Source organism: Cyanistes caeruleus, chromosome 4 (genome assembly GCF_971803275.1).
Source record: "Cyanistes caeruleus chromosome 4, bCyaCae1.hap1.1, whole genome shotgun sequence".
Lineage (NCBI taxonomy): Eukaryota > Metazoa > Chordata > Aves > Passeriformes > Paridae > Cyanistes > Cyanistes caeruleus.
The window spans coordinates 84,299,520-84,321,310 of NC_141704.1; the positions used below are offsets into that span (position 1 = coordinate 84,299,520).

Below are 21,791 nucleotides of genomic sequence, written 5' to 3' on the forward strand. Positions count from 1 at the left end.
AGTAAATTAATGATCAGTATGAAAACTATAGGGATAGATGGTGATGTACTTTAATATCTGTTATGCATTGTGTCTGTGTGTACAAATATAAAAGATCAATATTATAGAAATAGATATTAAAAACATTTAAAACAAGGGTTTAATTGTTTTTTATTTGGTTAGAGGCTTAGAGGCAGGGCTTTTAAATGATTAATATAGAAATGAAAATATACACATCTATAATAAAGAAACGTATATAGGGTGATAGAGAGATATATTGATAGGGAGATACATAGATAGATAGATAGATAGATAGATAGATAGATAGATAGATAGATAGAGATAGAGAGATAGAGAGAGAGATAGAGAGATATAGCCATAAATAAGAAATAAACACAAATTATCCATACCTAGACAAGCTGGTTAATATTCAATATGAAAAATATACGGATAGATGGTAATGTATTTTAATATCTGTTGTGCATTATATCTCTGTGTGTATAAATAAAGAAAATCAATATTATAGAAATAGATATTATAAATCTTTCAATCAAGGGAATTACTGGCTTTTATTTGGTTACAGGCATGGCATTTAAATGAATAATATAGAAATGAAAATATAAACATCTATAATAAAGAAATAAATATAGGGAGATATATAGATAGATAGATAGATAGATAGATAGATAGATAGATAGATAGATAGATAGAGCCATAAAAGAAGAAATGAATACCAGTAATCCAAATCTGGACAAGTTAATTAATGATCAGTATGAAAACTATATAGATAGATGGTAATGTGCTTTAATATCTGTTATGCATTATATCTGTGTGTATACATATAGAAGGTCAATATTATAGGAAAATATATTAATTTTTTTATACAAGGGGCTTTTCTTTTTTTATTTAATTAAAGGCATGGCATTTAAATGAATAATATAGAAATGAAAATATGCACATCTATAAGAAAGAAATATAGATAGATAGATAGATAGATAGATAGATAGATAGATAGATAGATAGATAGATAGATAGATAGATAGAGCCATAAAAGAAGAAATGAATTCCAGTAATCCAAATCTGGACAAGTAAATTAATGATCAGCATGAAAACTATAGGGATAGATGGTGATGTACTTTAATATCTGTTATGCATTGTGTCTGTGTGTACAATTATAAAAGATCAATATTATAGAAATAGATATTAAAAACATGTAAAACAAGGGTTTAATTGTTTTTTATTTGGTTAGAGGCTTAGAGGCAGGGCTTTTAAATGATTAATATAGAAATGAAAATATACACATCTATAATAAAGAAATAAATATAGGGAGATAGATAGGGAGATATATAGATAGGGAGATATATAGATAGGGAGATAGATAGGGGGATAAATAGATAGATAGATAGATAGATAGATAGATAGATAGATAGATAGATAGATAGATAGATAGATAGATAGAGCCATAAAAGAAGAAATGAATTCCAGTAATCCAAATCTGGACAAGTAAATTAATGATCAGTATGAAAACTATATAGATAGATGGTAATGTGCTTTAATATCTGTTATGCATTATATCTGTGTGTATAAATATAGAAGGTCAATATTATAGGAAAATATATTACTTTTTTTATACTAGGGGCTTTTCTTTTTTTATTTAATTAAAGGCATGGCATTTAAATGAATAATATAGAAATGAAAATATACACATCTATAAGAAAGAAATGTATGTAGTGAGATAGATAGATAGATAGATAGATAGATAGATAGATAGATAGATAGAGCCATAAAAGAAGAAATGAATTCCAGTAATCCAAATCTGGACAAGTAAATTAATGATCAGTATGAAAACTATAGGTATAGATGGTGATGTACTTTAATATCTGTTATGCATTGTGTCTGTGTGTACAAATATAAAAGATCAATATTATAGAAATAGATATTAAAAACATTTAAAACAAGGGTTTAATTGTTTTTTATTTGGTTAGAGGCTTAGAGGCAGGGCTTTTAAATGATTAATATAGAAATGAAAATATACACATCTATAATAAAGAAACGTATATAGGGTGATAGAGAGATATATTGATAGGGAGATACATAGATAGATAGATAGATAGATAGATAGATAGATAGATAGATAGATAGACAGAGAGATAGAGAGATAGAGAGATAGAGAGATATAGCCATAAATAAGAAATAAACACAAATTATCTATATCTAGATAAGCTGGTTAATATTCAATATGAAAAATATACGGATAGATGGTAATGTATTTTAATATCTGTTGTGCATTATATCCCTGTGTGTATAAATAAAGAAAATCAATATTATAGAAATAGATATTATAAATCTTTCAATCAAGGGAATTACTGGTTTTTATTTGGTTACAGGCATGGCATTTAAATGAATAATATAGAAATGAAAATATACACATCTATAATAAAGAAATAAATGTAGGGAGATAGAGAGATAGATAGATAGATAGATAGATAGATAGATAGATAGATAGATAGATAGATAGATAGAGCCATAAAAGAAGAAATGAATACCAGTAATCCAAATCTGGACAAGTTAATTAATGATCAGTATGAAAACTATATAGATAGATGGTAATGTGCTTTAATATCTGTTATGCATTATATCTGTGTGTATAAATATAGAAGGTCAATATTATAGGAAAATATATTAATTTTTTTATACAAGGGGCTTTTCTTTTTTTATTTAATTAAAGGCATGGCATTTGAATGAATCATATAGAAATGAAAATATACACATCTATAAGAAAGAAATATATGTAGTGAGATAGATAGATAGATAGATAGATAGATAGATAGATAGATGGATAGAGCCATAAAAGAAGAAATAAATACCAGTAATCTAAATCTGGACAAGTAAATTAATGATCAGTATGAAAACTATAGGGATAGATGGTGATGTACTTTAATATCTGTTATGCATTGTGTCTGTGTGTACAAATATAAAAGATCAATATTATAGAAATAGATATTAAAAACATTTAAAACAAGGGTTTAATTGTTTTTTATTTGGTTAGAGGCTTAGAGGCAGGGCTTTTAAATGATTAATATAGAAATGAAAATATACACATCTATAATAAAGAAACGTATATAGGGTGATAGAGAGATATATTGATAGGGAGATACATAGATAGATAGATAGATAGATAGATAGATAGATAGATAGATAGATAGATAGATAGAGATAGAGAGATAGAGAGAGAGATAGAGAGATATAGCCATAAATAAGAAATAAACACAAATTATCCATACCTAGACAAGCTGGTTAATATTCAATATGAAAAATATACGGATAGATGGTAATGTATTTTAATATCTGTTGTGCATTATATCTCTGTGTGTATAAATAAAGAAAATCAATATTATAGAAATAGATATTATAAATCTTTCAATCAAGGGAATTACTGGCTTTTATTTGGTTACAGGCATGGCATTTAAATGAATAATATAGAAATGAAAATATAAACATCTATAATAAAGAAATAAATATAGGGAGATATATAGATAGATAGATAGATAGATAGATAGATAGATAGATAGATAGATAGATAGAGCCATAAAAGAAGAAATGAATACCAGTAATCCAAATCTGGACAAGTAAATTAATGATCAGTATGAAAACTATATAGATAGATGGTAATGTGCTTTAATATCTGTTATGCATTATATCTGTGTGTATAAATATAGAAGGTCAATATTATAGGAAAATATATTACTTTTTTTATACTAGGGGCTTTTCTTTTTTTATTTAATTAAAGGCATGGCATTTAAATGAATAATATAGAAATGAAAATATACACATCTATAAGAAAGAAATGTATGTAGTGAGATAGATAGATAGATAGATAGATAGATAGATAGATAGATAGAGCCATAAAAGAAGAAATGAATTCCAGTAATCCAAATCTGGACAAGTAAATTAATGATCAGTATGAAAACTATAGGTATAGATGGTGATGTACTTTAATATCTGTTATGCATTGTGTCTGTGTGTACAAATATAAAAGATCAATATTATAGAAATAGATATTAAAAACATTTAAAACAAGGGTTTAATTGTTTTTTATTTGATTAGAGGCTTAGAGGCAGGGCTTTTAAATGATTAATATAGAAATGAAAATATACACATCTATAATAAAGAAACGTATATAGGGTGATAGAGAGATATATTGATAGGGAGATACATAGATAGATAGATAGATAGATAGATAGATAGATAGATAGATAGACAGAGAGATAGAGAGATAGAGAGATAGAGAGATATAGCCATAAATAAGAAATAAACACAAATTATCTATATCTAGATAAGCTGGTTAATATTCAATATGAAAAATATACGGATAGATGGTAATGTATTTTAATATCTGTTGTGCATTATATCCCTGTGTGTATAAATAAAGAAAATCAATATTATAGAAATAGATATTATAAATCTTTCAATCAAGGGAATTACTGGTTTTTATTTGGTTACAGGCATGGCATTTAAATGAATAATATAGAAATGAAAATATACACATCTATAATAAAGAAATAAATGTAGGGAGATAGAGAGATAGATAGATAGATAGATAGATAGATAGATAGATAGATAGATAGAGCCATAAAAGAAGAAATGAATACCAGTAATCCAAATCTGGACAAGTTAATTAATGATCAGTATGAAAACTATATAGATAGATGGTAATGTGCTTTAATATCTGTTATGCATTATATCTGTGTGTATAAATATAGAAGGTCAATATTATAGGAAAATATATTAATTTTTTTATACAAGGGGCTTTTCTTTTTTTATTTAATTAAAGGCATGGCATTTGAATGAATCATATAGAAATGAAAATATACACATCTATAAGAAAGAAATATATGTAGTGAGATAGATAGATAGATAGATAGATAGATAGATAGATAGATAGATAGATGGATAGAGCCATAAAAGAAGAAATAAATACCAGTAATCTAAATCTGGACAAGTAAATTAATGATCAGTATGAAAACTATAGGGATAGATGGTGATGTACTTTAATATCTGTTATGCATTGTGTCTGTGTGTACAAATATAAAAGATCAATATTATAGAAATAGATATTAAAAACATTTAAAACAAGGGTTTAATTGTTTTTTATTTGGTTAGAGGCTTAGAGGCAGGGCTTTTAAATGATTAATATAGAAATGAAAATATACACATCTATAATAAAGAAACGTATATAGGGTGATAGAGAGATATATTGATAGGGAGATACATAGATAGATAGATAGATAGATAGATAGATAGATAGATAGATAGATAGATAGAGATAGAGAGATAGAGAGAGAGATAGAGAGATATAGCCATAAATAAGAAATAAACACAAATTATCCATACCTAGACAAGCTGGTTAATATTCAATATGAAAAATATACGGATAGATGGTAATGTATTTTAATATCTGTTGTGCATTATATCTCTGTGTGTATAAATAAAGAAAATCAATATTATAGAAATAGATATTATAAATCTTTCAATCAAGGGAATTACTGGCTTTTATTTGGTTACAGGCATGGCATTTAAATGAATAATATAGAAATGAAAATATAAACATCTATAATAAAGAAATAAATATAGGGAGATATATAGATAGATAGATAGATAGATAGATAGATAGATAGATAGATAGATAGATAGATAGAGCCATAAAAGAAGAAATGAATACCAGTAATCCAAATCTGGACAAGTTAATTAATGATCAGTATGAAAACTATATAGATAGATGGTAATGTGCTTTAATATCTGTTATGCATTATATCTGTGTGTATAAATATAGAAGGTCAATATTATAGGAAAATATATTAATTTTTTTATACAAGGGGCTTTTCTTTTTTTATTTAATTAAAGGCATGGCATTTAAATGAATAATATAGAAATGAAAATATGCACATCTATAAGAAAGAAATATAGATAGATAGATAGATAGATAGATAGATAGATAGATAGATAGATAGAGCCATAAAAGAAGAAATGAATTCCAGTAATCCAAATCTGGACAAGTAAATTAATGATCAGCATGAAAACTATAGGGATAGATGGTGATGTACTTTAATATCTGTTATGCATTGTGTCTGTGTGTACAAATATAAAAGATCAATATTATAGAAATAGATATTAAAAACATGTAAAACAAGGGTTTAATTGTTTTTTATTTGGTTAGAGGCTTAGAGGCAGGGCTTTTAAATGATTAATATAGAAATGAAAATATACACATCTATAATAAAGAAATGTATATAGGGTGATAGATAGGGAGATATATAGATAGGGAGATATATAGATAGGGAGATAGATAGGGGGATAAATAGATAGATAGATAGATAGATAGATAGATAGATAGATAGATAGATAGATAGATAGATAGATAGATAGATAGATAGATAGAGCCATAAAAGAAGAAATGAATTCCAGTAATCCAAATCTGGACAAGTAAATTAATGATCAGTATGAAAACTATATAGATAGATGGTAATGTGCTTTAATATCTGTTATGCATTATATCTGTGTGTATAAATATAGAAGGTCAATATTATAGGAAAATATATTACTTTTTTTATACTAGGGGCTTTTCTTTTTTTATTTAATTAAAGGCATGGCATTTAAATGAATAATATAGAAATGAAAATATACACATCTATAAGAAAGAAATGTATGTAGTGAGATAGATAGATAGATAGATAGATAGATAGATAGATAGATAGATAGAGCCATAAAAGAAGAAATGAATTCCAGTAATCCAAATCTGGACAAGTAAATTAATGATCAGTATGAAAACTATAGGGATAGATGGTGATGTACTTTAATATCTGTTATGCATTGTGTCTGTGTGTACAAATATAAAAGATCAATATTATAGAAATAGATATTAAAAACATTTAAAACAAGGGTTTAATTGTTTTTTATTTGGTTAGAGGCTTAGAGGCAGGGCTTTTCAATGATTAATATAGAAATGAAAATATACACATCTATAATAAAGAAACGTATATAGGGTGATAGAGAGATATATTGATAGGGAGATACATAGATAGATAGATAGATAGATAGATAGATAGATAGATAGATAGACAGAGAGATAGAGAGATAGAGAGATAGAGAGATATAGCCATAAATAAGAAATAAACACAAATTATCTATATCTAGATAAGCTGGTTAATATTCAATATGAAAAATATACGGATAGATGGTAATGTATTTTAATATCTGTTGTGCATTATATCCCTGTGTGTATAAATAAAGAAAATCAATATTATAGAAATAGATATTATAAATCTTTCAATCAAGGGAATTACTGGTTTTTATTTGGTTACAGGCATGGCATTTAAATGAATAATATAGAAATGAAAATATACACATCTATAATAAAGAAATAAATATAGGGAGATAGAGAGATAGATAGATAGATAGATAGATAGATAGATAGATAGATAGATAGATAGATAGAGCCATAAAAGAAGAAATGAATACCAGTAATCCAAATCTGGACAAGTTAATTAATGATCAGTATGAAAACTATATAGATAGATGGTAATGTGCTTTAATATCTGTTATGCATTATATCTGTGTGTATAAATATAGAAGGTCAATATTATAGGAAAATATATTAATTTTTTTATACAAGGGGCTTTTCTTTTTTTATTTAATTAAAGGCATGGCATTTGAATGAATCATATAGAAATGAAAATATACACATCTATAAGAAAGAAATATATGTAGTGAGATAGATAGATAGATAGATAGATAGATAGATAGATAGATAGATAGATGGATAGAGCCATAACAGAAGAAATAAATACCAGTAATCTAAATCTGGACAAGTAAATTAATGATCAGTATGAAAACTATAGGGATAGATGGTGATGTACTTTAATATCTGTTATGCATTGTGTCTGTGTGTACAAATATAAAAGATCAATATTATAGAAATAGATATTAAAAACATTTAAAACAAGGGTTTAATTGTTTTTTATTTGGTTAGAGGCTTAGAGGCAGGGCTTTTAAATGATTAATATAGAAATGAAAATATACACATCTATAATAAAGAAACGTATATAGGGTGATAGAGAGATATATTGATAGGGAGATACATAGATAGATAGATAGATAGATAGATAGATAGATAGATAGATAGATAGAGATAGAGAGATAGAGAGAGAGATAGAGAGAGAGATAGAGAGATATAGCCATAAATAAGAAATAAACACAAATTATCTATACCTAGACAAGCTGGTTAATATTCAATATGAAAAATATACGGATAGATGGTAATGTATTTTAATATCTGTTGTGCATTATATCTCTGTGTGTATAAATAAAGAAAATCAATATTATAGAAATAGATATTATAAATCTTTCAATCAAGGGAATTACTGGTTTTTATTTGGTTACAGGCATGGCATTTAAATGAATAATATAGAAATGAAAATATACACATCTATAATAGAGAAATAAATATAGGGAGATATATAGATAGATAGATAGATAGATAGATAGATAGATAGATAGATAGATAGATAGATAGATAGATAGATAGAGCCATAAAAGAAGAAATGAATACCAGTAATCCAAATCTGGACAAGTAAATTAATGATCAGTATGAAAACTATATAGATAGATGGTAATGTGCTTTAATATCTGTTATGCATTATATCTGTGTGTATAAATATAGAAGGTCAATATTATAGGAAAATATATTAATTTTTTTATACTAGGGGCTTTTCTTTTTTTATTTAATTAAAGGCATGGCATTCAAATGAATAATATAGAAATGAAAATATACACATCTATAAGAAAGAAATATATGTAGTGAGATAGATAGATAGATAGATAGATAGATAGATAGATAGAGCCATAAAAGAAGAAATGAATTCCAGTAATCCAAATCTGGACAAGTAAATTAATGATCAGTATGAAAACTATAGGGATAGATGGTGATGTACTTTAATATCTGTTATGCATTGTGTCTGTGTGTACAAATATAAAAGATTAATATTATAGAAATAGATATTAAAAACATGTAAAACAAGGGTTTAATTGTTTTTTATTTGGTTAGTGGCTTAGAGGCAGGGCTTTTAAATTATTAATATAGAAATGAAAATATACACATCTATAATAAAGAAACGTATATAGGGTGATAGAGAGATATATAGATAGGGCGCTACATAGATAGATAGATAGATAGATAGATAGATAGATAGATAGATAGATAGATAGACAGAGAGATAGAGTGATAGAGAGATAGAGAGATATAGCCATAAATAAGAAATAAACACAAATTATCTATATCTAGACAAGCTGGTTAATATTCAATATGAAAAATATACGGATAGATGGTAATGTATTTTAATATCTGTTGTGCATTATATCTCTGTGTGTATAAATAAAGAAAATCAATATTATAGAAATAGATATTATAAATCTTTCAATCAAGGGAATTACTGGTTATTATTTGGTTACAGGCATGGCATTTAAATGAATAATATAGAAATGAAAATATACACATCTATAAGAAAGAAATGTATATAGGGTGATAGATAGGGAGATATATAGATAGGGAGATATAGAGATAGGGAGATAGATAGGGGGATAGATAGATAGATAGATAGATAGATAGATAGATAGATAGATAGATAGATAGATAGATAGATAGAGCCATAAAAGAAGAAATGAATTCCAGTAATCCAAATCTGGACAAGTAAATTAATGATCAGCATGAAAACTATAGGAATAGATGGTGATGTACTTTAATATCTGTTATGCATTGTGTCTGTGTGTACAAATATAAAAGATCAATATTATAGAAATAGATATTAAAAACATGTAAAACAAGGGTTTAATTGTTTTTTATTTGGTTAGAGGCTTAGAGGCAGGGCTTTTAAATGATTAATATAGAAATGAAAATATACACATCTATAATAAAGAAATGTATATAGGGTGATAGGGAGATATATAGATAGGGAGATATATAGATAGGGAGATAGATAGGGGGATAAATAGATAGATAGATAGATAGATAGATAGATAGATAGATAGATAGATAGATAGATAAATAGATAGATAGATAGATAGATAGATAGATAGATAGATAGATAGATAGATAGATAGATAGATAGATAGATAGATAGATAGATAGATAGATAGATAGAGCCATAAAAGAAGAAATGAATTCCAGTAATCCAAATCTGGACAAGTAAATTAATGATCAGTATGAAAACTATATAGATAGATGGTAATGTGCTTTAATATCTGTTATGCATTATATCTGTGTGTATAAATATAGAAGGTCAATATTATAGGAAAATATATTAATTTTTTTATACTAGGGGCTTTTCTTTTTTTATTTAATTAAAGGCATGGCATTTGAATGAATCATATAGAAATGAAAATATACACATCTATAAGAAAGAAATATATGTAGTGAGATAGATAGATAGATAGATAGATAGATAGATAGATAGATAGATAGATAGATGGATAGAGCCATAACAGAAGAAATAAATACCAGTAATCTAAATCTGGACAAGTAAATTAATGATCAGTATGAAAACTATAGGGATAGATGGTGATGTACTTTAATATCTGTTATGCATTGTGTCTGTGTGTACAAATATAAAAGATCAATATTATAGAAATAGATATTAAAAACATTTAAAACAAGGGTTTAATTGTTTTTTATTTGGTTAGAGGCTTAGAGGCAGGGCTTTTAAATGATTAATATAGAAATGAAAATATACACATCTATAATAAAGAAACGTATATAGGGTGATAGAGAGATATATTGATAGGGAGATACATAGATAGATAGATAGATAGATAGATAGATAGATAGATAGATAGATAGATAGAGATAGAGAGATAGAGATAGAGAGATAGAGAGAGAGAAAGAGAGATATAGCCATAAATAAGAAATAAACACAAATTATCTATACCTAGATAAGCTGGTTAATATTCAATATGAAAAATATACGGATAGATGGTAATGTATTTTAACATCTGTTGTGCATTATATCTCTGTGTGTATAAATAAAGAAAATCAATATTATAGAAATAGATATTATAAATCTTTCAATCAAGGGAATTACTGGTTTTTATTTGGTTACAGGCATGGCATTTAAATGAATAATATAGAAATGAAAATATACACATCTATAATAAAGAAATAAATATAGGGAGATATATAGATAGATAGATAGATAGATAGATAGATAGATAGATAGATAGATAGATAGATGGATAGATAAAGCCATAAAAGAAGAAATAAATACCAGTAATCTAAATCTGGACAAGTAAATTAATGATCAGTATGAAAACTATAGGGATAGATGGTGATGTACTTTAATATCTGTTATGCATTGTGTCTGTGTGTACAAATATAAAAGATCAATATTATAGAAGTAGATATTAAAAACATTTAAAACAAGGGTTTAATTGTTTTTTATTTGGTTAGCGGCTTAGAGGCAGGGCTTTTAAATGATTAATATAGAAATGAAAATATACACATCTATAATAAAGAAATGTATATAGGGTGATAGGGAGATATATAGATAGGGAGATATATAGATAGGGAGATAGATAGGGGGATAAATAGATAGATAGATAGATAGATAGATAGATAGATAGATAGATAGATAGATAAATAGATAGATAGATAGATAGATAGATAGATAGATAGATAGATAGATAGATAGATAGATAGATAGATAGATAGATAGAGCCATAAAAGAAGAAATGAATTCCAGTAATCCAAATCTGGACAAGTAAATTAATGATCAGTATGAAAACTATATAGATAGATGGTAATGTGCTTTAATATCTGTTATGCATTATATCTGTGTGTATAAATATAGAAGGTCAATATTATAGGAAAATATATTAATTTTTTTATACTAGGGGCTTTTCTTTTTTTATTTAATTAAAGGCATGGCATTTGAATGAATAATATAGAAATGAAAATATACACATCTATAAGAAAGAAATGTATGTAGTGAGATAGATAGATAGATAGATAGATAGATAGATAGATAGATAGATAGAGCCATAAAAGAAGAAATGAATTCCAGTAATCCAAATCTGGACAAGTAAATTAATGATCAGTATGAAAACTATAGGGATAGATGGTGATGTACTTTAATATCTGTTATGCATTGTGTCTGTGTGTACAAATATAAAAGATCAATATTATAGAAATAGATATTAAAAACATTTAAAACAAGGGTTTAATTGTTTTTTATTTGGTTAGAGGCTTAGAGGCAGGGCTTTTAAATGATTAATATAGAAATGAAAATATACACATCTATAATAAAGAAACGTATATAGGGTGATAGAGAGATATATTGATAGGGAGATACATAGATAGATAGATAGATAGATAGATAGATAGATAGATAGATAGATAGATAGACAGAGAGATAGAGAGATAGAGAGATAGAGAGATATAGCCATAAATAAGAAATAAACACAAATTATCTATATCTAGATAAGCTGGTTAATATTCAATATGAAAAATATACGGATAGATGGTAATGTATTTTAATATCTGTTGTGCATTATATCCCTGTGTGTATAAATAAAGAAAATCAATATTATAGAAATAGATATTATAAATCTTTCAATCAAGGGAATTACTGGTTTTTATTTGGTTACAGGCATGGCATTTAAATGAATAATATAGAAATGAAAATATACACATCTATAATAAAGAAATAAATATAGGGAGATAGAGAGATAGATAGATAGATAGATAGATAGATAGATAGATAGATAGATAGATAGATAGAGCCATAAAAGAAGAAATGAATACCAGTAATCCAAATCTGGACAAGTTAATTAATGATCAGTATGAAAACTATATAGATAGATGGTAATGTGCTTTAATATCTGTTATGCATTATATCTGTGTGTATAAATATAGAAGGTCAATATTATAGGAAAATATATTAATTTTTTTATACAAGGGGCTTTTCTTTTTTTATTTAATTAAAGGCATGGCATTTGAATGAATCATATAGAAATGAAAATATACACATCTATAAGAAAGAAATATATGTAGTGAGATAGATAGATAGATAGATAGATAGATAGATAGATAGATAGATAGATGGATAGAGCCATAACAGAAGAAATAAATACCAGTAATCTAAATCTGGACAAGTAAATTAATGATCAGTATGAAAACTATAGGGATAGATGGTGATGTACTTTAATATCTGTTATGCATTGTGTCTGTGTGTACAAATATAAAAGATCAATATTATAGAAATAGATATTAAAAACATTTAAAACAAGGGTTTAATTGTTTTTTATTTGGTTAGAGGCTTAGAGGCAGGGCTTTTAAATGATTAATATAGAAATGAAAATATACACATCTATAATAAAGAAACGTATATAGGGTGATAGAGAGATATATTGATAGGGAGATACATAGATAGATAGATAGATAGATAGATAGATAGATAGATAGATAGATAGATAGATAGATAGATAGAGATAGAGAGATAGAGATAGAGAGATAGAGAGAGAGAAAGAGAGATATAGCCATAAATAAGAAATAAACACAAATTATCTATACCTAGATAAGCTGGTTAATATTCAATATGAAAAATATACGGATAGATGGTAATGTATTTTAATATCTGTTGTGCATTATATCTCTGTGTGTATAAATAAAGAAAATCAATATTATAGAAATAGATATTATAAATCTTTCAATCAAGGGAATTACTGGTTTTTATTTGGTTACAGGCATGGCATTTAAATGAATAATATAGAAATGAAAATATACACATCTATAATAGAGAAATAAATATAGGGAGATATATAGATAGATAGATAGATAGATAGATAGATAGATAGATAGATAGATAGAGCCATAAAAGAAGAAATGAATACCAGTAATCCAAATCTGGACAAGTAAATTAATGATCAGTATGAAAACTATATTGATAGATGGTAATGTGCTTTAATATCTGTTATGCATTATATCTGTGTGTATAAATATAGAAGGTCAATATTATAGGAAAATATATTAATTTTTTTATACAAGGGGCTTTTCTTTTTTTATTTAATTAAAGGCATGGCATTCAAATGAATAATATAGAAATGAAAATATACACATCTATAAGAAAGAAATATATGTAGTGAGATAGATAGATAGATAGATAGATAGATAGATAGAGCCATAAAAGAAGAAATGAATTCCAGTAATCCAAATCTGGACAAGTAAATTAATGATCAGCATGAAAACTATAGGAATAGATGGTGATGTACTTTAATATCTGTTATGCATTGTGTCTGTGTGTACAAATATAAAAGATCAATATTATAGAAATAGATATTAAAAACATGTAAAACAAGGGTTTAATTGTTTTTTATTTGGTTAGTGGCTTAGAGGCAGGGCTTTTAAATGATTAATATAGAAATGAAAATATACACATCTATAATAAAGAAATGTATATAGGGTGATAGATAGGGAGATATATAGATAGGGAGATATAGAGATAGGGAGATAGATAGGGGGATAGATAGATAGATAGATAGATAGATAGATAGATAGATAGATAGATAGATAGATAGATAGATAGATAGATAGATGGAGCCATAAAAGAAGATATAAATACCAGTAATCCAAATCTGGACAAGTAAATTAATGATTAGTTTGAAAACTATAGGGATAGATGGTGATGTACTTTAATATCTGTTATGCATTGTATCTGTGTGTACAAATATAAAAGATCAATATTATAGAAATAGATATTAAAAACATTTAAAACAAGGGTTTAATTGTTTTTTATTTGGTTAGAGGCTGAGATGCAGGGCTTTTCAATGATTAATATAGAAATGAAAATATACACATCTATAAAAAAGAAATAAATATAGGGAGCTATATATATATAAATTGAAATAAAAACAAATAAATACAAGTAATCTAAAACTAGACAAGTAGATTAATATTCAATATGAAAAATATGTGGATAGACGTTCATTTTATATTTATATATAAATATATATAAATATTTACATTATTTATATTTTAATTTTTATATTGATTATGCATTATGTCTATGTGTATAAATATAGATCAATATGATAGAAATAAATATTAAATACAATTAAATGAGGGGGTATTTTGTTTTTTATTTGGTTAGCGGCAGGGCTTGCTAAGTTTCGATGCGGGGGTTTTTGGGGGAGTTCCTTGGAGAGGAGTTTTTGGAAGGGGGTTGCACACGTGGTTTCTTGCCTCGCTTCTCTGCACGTGCTGGGGCGCCCCCCCGCCCACCCCAGGCTGAGCTGTGCGGCAGTGCTGTTGCCTTGTGGGCACAGAGCGGTACTGCAGCTGTGCTCCTAGCCAGGTGGGACCGGGCGGGGCCGAGCCCAGCCGAAGCGTGCGGGCCCGAACCGAGCCGAAGCGGGCTGGAAAGAGCCGAACTGAGCGGAGCTGCGTCGGGACCCCACCCCGCAGGAGCCGGCCGGGAGGACCCCAGCAGAGGCGTTGACTCCAATGCCTGCCGCCGCAGGCGGGGCCGCCACCCAGCTACGGAGCCACTGAGCCCCGCTGCCATCATCCTCGCCCCGGGAAAGGCGGCGGAAAATCGGGCGGAGTGCTCGGAATCGGTCGGCGTCGGCAGGTTTTTCGTTCACACAAGTTAGACGTGCTGAGAGCAGCGGGGGCCTTAATTGTGCCATAACAAAGCTGGCCGCTCAGCCGGAAGTGGCTTCAGCCACAACAAAGATGGTGGCGAGGAAGGGCGGAAGTGATGTCATGACACACACAGGATGGCTGCCCGGTCGTGGCTGGCTTGACCTTCCAAGGATGGCGGCCAAAAAGGCGGGAAAATGGAAGGACCCTGGGCAGTGGGTGCATGCTTTCGACTGCCTGACAAACACCCCGGCGCCGACGCCGCTCCGGTGCAATTTTCCATGGCTTTTCTGGCCGTGCGGACACGGGCTGTGCGCTCGGCAGTGCCCGGGCCAGGCGCGAGCCGGTCGGGCACCGACAGGCAGCGGTGAAGACGCCTCTCTCTGCCGGGGTCCTTGCCGCGGCCGTGTTCTGGGGCTTCTGGCACTCGTGACGACCCGTACGTTGCTGCCGCTCCTCTCGCTCCGTTCTCTCCCCCACGGCCCGGGGAAATGGCGGAAACCCCAATGGCATCGGGACCGAACGGTCGCTCCCCGGCCCTGGCACCGAAGCAGCCCGAGGAGGCGGCTGCTCTGTGTGCCGGAACAGTGAGAGCGGCGGGTGGGGCGGGGGCAGGTTAGCAACCGAGTATATACCTGTAAGTATAAAGATGATCACAATAGATATTAAAAAATATTGAAGATAAAGGGGCTGCTTGGTTTTTATTTAGTTAGAGGCAGGGCTTTTAAATAAATAAGAAAAATACAAATAAATAAAATATTTAAAGAATGAATATATAAAGGTATAGAGAAATATATATATATAGACATATATATATATATGTAGGTGTAAAAATAAGTAATAGCAATATATACATATATATTGATTTATAATCTATAATATGATTTCTGTACGTATAGATGGTAATATGATATCTTTTAGGATATGTTATGTGTTATGTATATCAACAAGGTATATAAATATGATAAAAATTGTATATTAAAATATTTTTAAATACCGTTTAAGATAAAGGGACTGTTTGGTTTTTATTAGGTTAGCTTCGGGGCTTTTAAATAAATACAACAAAAATAAAAACATAGAAATGTATATTAAATATATAAAGATATAGACATACGTGCAACCAGAAAAGTAAAGATATATAAGTAATGCCAATATATACAAACAGATTTATATTTAATATATATTATTTATATTTATTTAATATATGTATTATATATATAATAAATATATATCATTAAAATGTATATAATATATTTAATATATAATAACATACGTATACATGTTAAAATAATATATTTTGATACTTTATATATTGCTTGTCATATATAAATGAATATAGTATATAAATTTAAACATGTGTGGTGGAAATAGATGTTAATTTGTTTTTTTTAAATTTTCATTGTTTTGATATGTTTCTCGGAGGCAATCCTCCCCTTGCAGCTGCTGACAGCACTGAAAACCTGTGTGCTTCGTGGTGTCTATTGCCCAGCTGTCTACAATTCCATTGTGTTTGGTGCATTAAGTCACACCCAGCTGTGTGGGATGGCAGGTGAGCACATTGCCCGACCCTTTTAGCTTTTCTGGCTCATGCACAACTTCCTTTCCTTTTGGATATGGAAAACAGGGAAGAGAGGGTAGTGTGACATTAGCACTAATTTCTAGCAGATTTTTAACTGCCCCTGATGCTCGTTCATCTTTGCAGTGTGGGTTTTCATGCTGACAAATCCTCTGCTTTGCCTTCTGCTCACAGTCAGCTGGGCCCTTTATTGAACAGATTTATCTGCTACAAGGCTACGCAGAAGGATGGAAAGGAGGAACACAGGGGGAAAAAAAATAGATTCAAGGCCGTGCATTGATCATCTGATGTACTCTAGAGACAAACGTGGCTATCAGGGGTAAAATGGAGCAGCCCTTCTGGCCTTTTCAGTTGTATTCAGAGAGATGTTTGTCTTCTGTGAATATCTGGGTGCTTGGAGTTCACTCTGATTTCAACAAGCCCATCAATAATAAAACATTGTATTGATAGAACAAGATCTACTTCTGTGAAGTTGTGGCTCCACAGAAAAGCGGCATAAAGAAGGTAGCTGGTTTATTTGTATGATATGTAGCTTTTTTAGGATGTTTTGTTCTTTATATGGCGTTAATTCCAAATACAAGCCTGTGAACTTTGTGTTCCCCTTTAGGGGCTGGTTCTGGGGTAATGAGGAAACACAAGGCCTAAACACCTCTGGCTTGTCTGTCCAAGGATCTGCCTCAATTGTGGCTTCCATCCTTCTGAAGAACTCTTCAGCACAGTGAGTTACCTTCTATAACTATTCATTGTTGTATTGTTGTTGTGAGACCTCATTGCTGGGTGAGAGGACCAGGGGAAATGAAAGGCTGTATGCCACTGTTACTTCATCACTGAATTCTTGCACTCTGTTAAAATCAAAACAAAAGGGATTTACACTGTTAGAAACACTTAACTGTAAGTTAAGGTAAAGGTCACAGTGCTAAAATGTAAGAGCAGATAGCGTTGAGCTCTTTTCTATTCCCTCTCCGGCCTCCAAGGTATCATCAGATATCCTCTAGATCTTGCAGTAGAAGAGATGCTGAACCATCAGCTGTTCCATATTCTACACCATGTGTCTTTTTACCATGCTCCTCTGAGAAGCATCTCTCCCTTCTCTGTTTCTTTGCAGACAAAAAGGGAGAAATTGGGATTGCCTTTGTTCTTTTGCCTGTTAATAAAATGGCCGCTTGTGGCTGTGTGCAGCGGCAACTGCATCACAGAATCTTAGAGGGGATTATTCACAGGTTAAGGAAATAATTCCTTTTTTTTGTCACTGCTGCACTGAATTTCATAGGCGTGTCTGTGGCTTGATGCCTAAGATATTTAGAGCAGGTTTTATTCTTACAGGGCTTTTGCACACTAAAGTGTGTGCCCAGGTTTTGTTTCCAAAAGTGAGGTATAGTGCTGGGTGTTTAATTTGGTATGTTACTTGTTCTGTTGTGTAAATAACTGCAGCTCCCTCCCTGTGCCTGTGTATTGCAGGGGCAGGTGAGCGCTGGTTCTAAAGGTGGTGATAATTAGGAATAAGCTGTTTAAGCTTGGATAAATGTTTAGAAATCATTGATTAGATATTGCTGTGTAAAATGCTCGCTTGCGGTGAGAGACTTCTCCAGGGTCAAGCTGTTCAGGTATAAGCAATTTATTATAAGGGTAAAGAGAGGGGACACCTCTGTCCACCACCAGCCTCGGCATCCACGTGGTCCAGGGGAGGGGGGAGAGCAGGGAGAGCAGGGGAGGAGAGGTTGGAAAAGGGGAGGGAGGGAGTAAGAGCAACAGAGGGAGAGCGGGGGAAACCAGGGAGGCTTAGGAGAGGGGGGAGACAAGAGAGGGGTAAGAGGGGAAAAACCAAGAGGGTAAGAGTAAGAGAGGGAAAGAGTGGAAGAGGTAAGAGAGGGGGAGAGGGGAGCTGAGAGAGGAGTAAAGGGGTAAGAGAGAAGAGCCAAGAGGTACGAGAGAGGTTAAGAGGTACGAGAGAGGTTAAGAGAGAGAGGTTTAAGAGTGAAAAGCTAAGAGAGCAAAGTTCTTGTCACAATCCAATGTATCTTTTTCTACAGTGAATATTCTAATTCCCAGTATCCAATCACTATGAGATACACCCACTAAAGACTTTACATACAGTGTTGCATTTGAGGCTCTACAAGCTTTACAAGTTCTTTCCTTGCTTCTTGGCCTTTGGGCTTTCTGTCAGCAGAAGGGCATTGTTTTATCAGCAGGGATTTTCCTTTAGCTGGCTTGGCTATTGTTCTCTGGTCATATAGTAACCAGTACTCTGTATCTTATGACTCAAAGCAGGCTTTCATTTCTACTTCGATTCTAGCCTTCTTTTTTCAGAATGTTCTGCCAAACAATCACATTCATAAGGTTTCTCTGTTTCACCCTCCTCAACAGGCAGCGAGTTGTGCTGCGCTCTGATAATTCCATACTCAACCTGTTCCTCATTTCTTAAAGGTTCACTTCAGCCTTGAATCAGCAGGTCCCTAGGTCCTGCTTCCACAGGATCATCTGGGCCCAGCACCAGAGAAAAGGACTCGTGCCACTCCCGGTCTTCGTTGGACACGATCTCCACCTTAAACATGATGTGGGCCACACCTGACAACAGTTCAGAGACACGGGGGTTACTGTGCAAGTCAGAGCCTCAGCCACCACGTCACCAGCTCGGCTCCCTTCGGCTCTGCTGGCACCAAGGGCAGAGTTTGCAGGGAGGGGAAGAAGCAAAGACGTGACTGAGAACATTCAGTCAGCATCTCAGTCCCCCCCTGCCCCGAGAGGAGGCAGATCCCTGTGAGCTCCCAAGGCCCTCTCCCATCCCTTCTCCTGCCTGACCTTCTTCCCTCCCTCCTGCACCACGAAGAGGGGGCTGGTGCCGTCGGAGACGGTGAGGGTGAAGCGGTCCCTGAGCGCGCTGCCGCCGCGGTGCCTGTAGCTGCCGCGCTTCTGGTAGATGTGAAGTCATCCATGGTGAAGGTGGTGGCCTGCAGAGGACGCTGCCCATGGCCGCTGCGTTCCATAAGCCCGTGCCGGGGTGGCTGCACCACCCCGAACGTCAGGGACTCCACCTGTGCCCGGACATGGAGGGGCAAAGCTGGGGACACGACCTCAGGACACTGCCCTTCCAGCTCAGGAGGCCCGGACAGGGATTCTGGCCAGGCCGCTCCCCTGCGTTGGTGTTCCCAACACAAGGGTTAGCACAGAACATTCCTGGTTCCCCCTAAGCCCCGCCCTGTCCTTGTCCCTCTCCCAAGGGATTTTGTTTTGTAGGTGTCTCCCTATAAAACAAGGCACATCCTACTGAATTCCTGCTTCAGCTGGTCTGAGACAGCTCCCACCCACCCCTGTGCCTGCTCCACGAACACAAGAGCAGCCCCCAGTCCTGCAGCCATTCTGGGCAGCGTGTCCCTTGCCACTTCTGCCAGGGCAAAAACCTTGGGGGCAGGATTTTGGCTCAGGCAGCCAGATCTCTTGCTGCAGGGGAAACAGCAGTGAGATAGAGCCAGTGTTAGACAGCTCAGCCTCTGGCCAGACCCAGGAAGAAGAGGAAGTGCCATTTCCATCCATGCTGAGCATAAATTCAGCGTTAAGTCTTTAAACACAAGCCCAGATGTGCAGCACAAGAGGGGAGCAAGGAGGCTGGGGGTGGTCCTGCCTTACCTCTGTGTCAGCATCTGTCGCTTTGAGCTCAAACTCCGTGATGGTTTTTCTCACCCCTTCCTGAACTGTCATCCCAAAGATTTGCACGATGGGCAAGGAGTCATCCACGGCGTTTATGGTGATGTCAAATGTCTGGCTCACCTCGGACAGGAAGAAAAGCTTCCCTTGCCGAATTCAGCCTTCCAAGAGTGTGACTTCATCGCAAGAGCACAGCGATCCCCAGTTTGGGTCTCTTCATTTCAGCCTTGTCTGAGCTGCTAAGCCCAGATCACTTCTTTATCCCTCCCCACTCATTAATTCTCCCTCTTTCTGTGATATTTACGGACATCCACTTTCCCTCCCTCTCTCACTCAGTTTTGCCCCTCTCCCTCTATGTGCAGCTAGACTTCTTCTCTTTCAGGAAGCAGGAAAAAGGCATTTCTCCAGGGGCTGGCTGTCGTCACTACGCTGTCAGTGCACTGGATCAAAGCCGAGCTCCAGCAACAGTTGGCAAGCAGCTGAAAACCAGGCACCCAGCTCTTGGTGAGCCCACAGGGCAGGTGGCTCCCTGTTCCCTGCACAGGCCTTCCTCCCTCCCTGACCTGAGCGATGTGGGAAATCCCACAGCAGGAGAAGGAGGAACAGCCACATCTGCCCACTCAGGCAAAAGTCAGGCTGGGACTGACCTCGTTTGTCCCATCAGACACAGAAAAGGTGAAGGCATCCGTGTGCTTTTCCTCCTCACTGGTGTGGACGTACTGGATGCTGCCAGAGGCCAAGTCTGCCTGGCTGAAGGAACTAATTCTTGTCCCTGGAAAATGAACAACAGGGAGGAAATGTGCAGCAGAAAGAGCAAGGCAGGGAAAAACTACAGGAAGCAGGACATATTTAGGCATGAAGACTCGGTTTTGGCTGGTTCTGATCCAAGGCAGGCTGCCCCGTGAACCC

General features: G+C 32.9%; 1 protein-coding gene and 1 long non-coding RNA gene across 2 annotated transcripts; one reads left to right on the top strand and one right to left on the bottom strand.

Annotated features, from left to right (window-relative positions):
* Nucleotides 1-15,142: 15,142 nt before the first annotated feature.
* On the bottom strand, nt 15,143-20,208 carry LOC147653841 (uncharacterized). Its single transcript, XM_086885593.1, has 3 exons — nt 20,040-20,208; nt 17,968-19,805; nt 15,143-16,299 (listed from the first exon to the last, which is right to left on the bottom strand). Exons 1-2 carry the CDS (start codon nt 20,206-20,208, stop codon nt 19,672-19,674), a joined length of 303 nt encoding a protein of 100 aa, XP_086741719.1. The 3' UTR covers nt 15,143-16,299; nt 17,968-19,671.
* Nucleotides 16,227-19,755, top strand: LOC147653842 (uncharacterized). Its single transcript, XR_015285829.1, has 4 exons — nt 16,227-16,301; nt 17,087-17,213; nt 17,848-17,958; nt 19,665-19,755. It is a non-coding gene; the product is annotated as an uncharacterized LOC147653842 (long non-coding RNA).
* Nucleotides 20,209-21,791: the final 1,583 nt, after the last annotated feature.

Excerpts from the sequence above, each read along its gene's own strand:
- LOC147653841 (XM_086885593.1), bottom strand. The coding sequence starts at position 20,208 with ATGGGCAGCGTCCTCTGCAGGCCACCACCTTCACCATGGATGACTTCA. Across the intron at positions 19,806-20,039 it reads TGCAGGAGGGAGGGAAGAAG|GTGTGGCCCACATCATGTTT; the intron begins GTCAGGCAGGAG and ends AACTGTTGTCAG.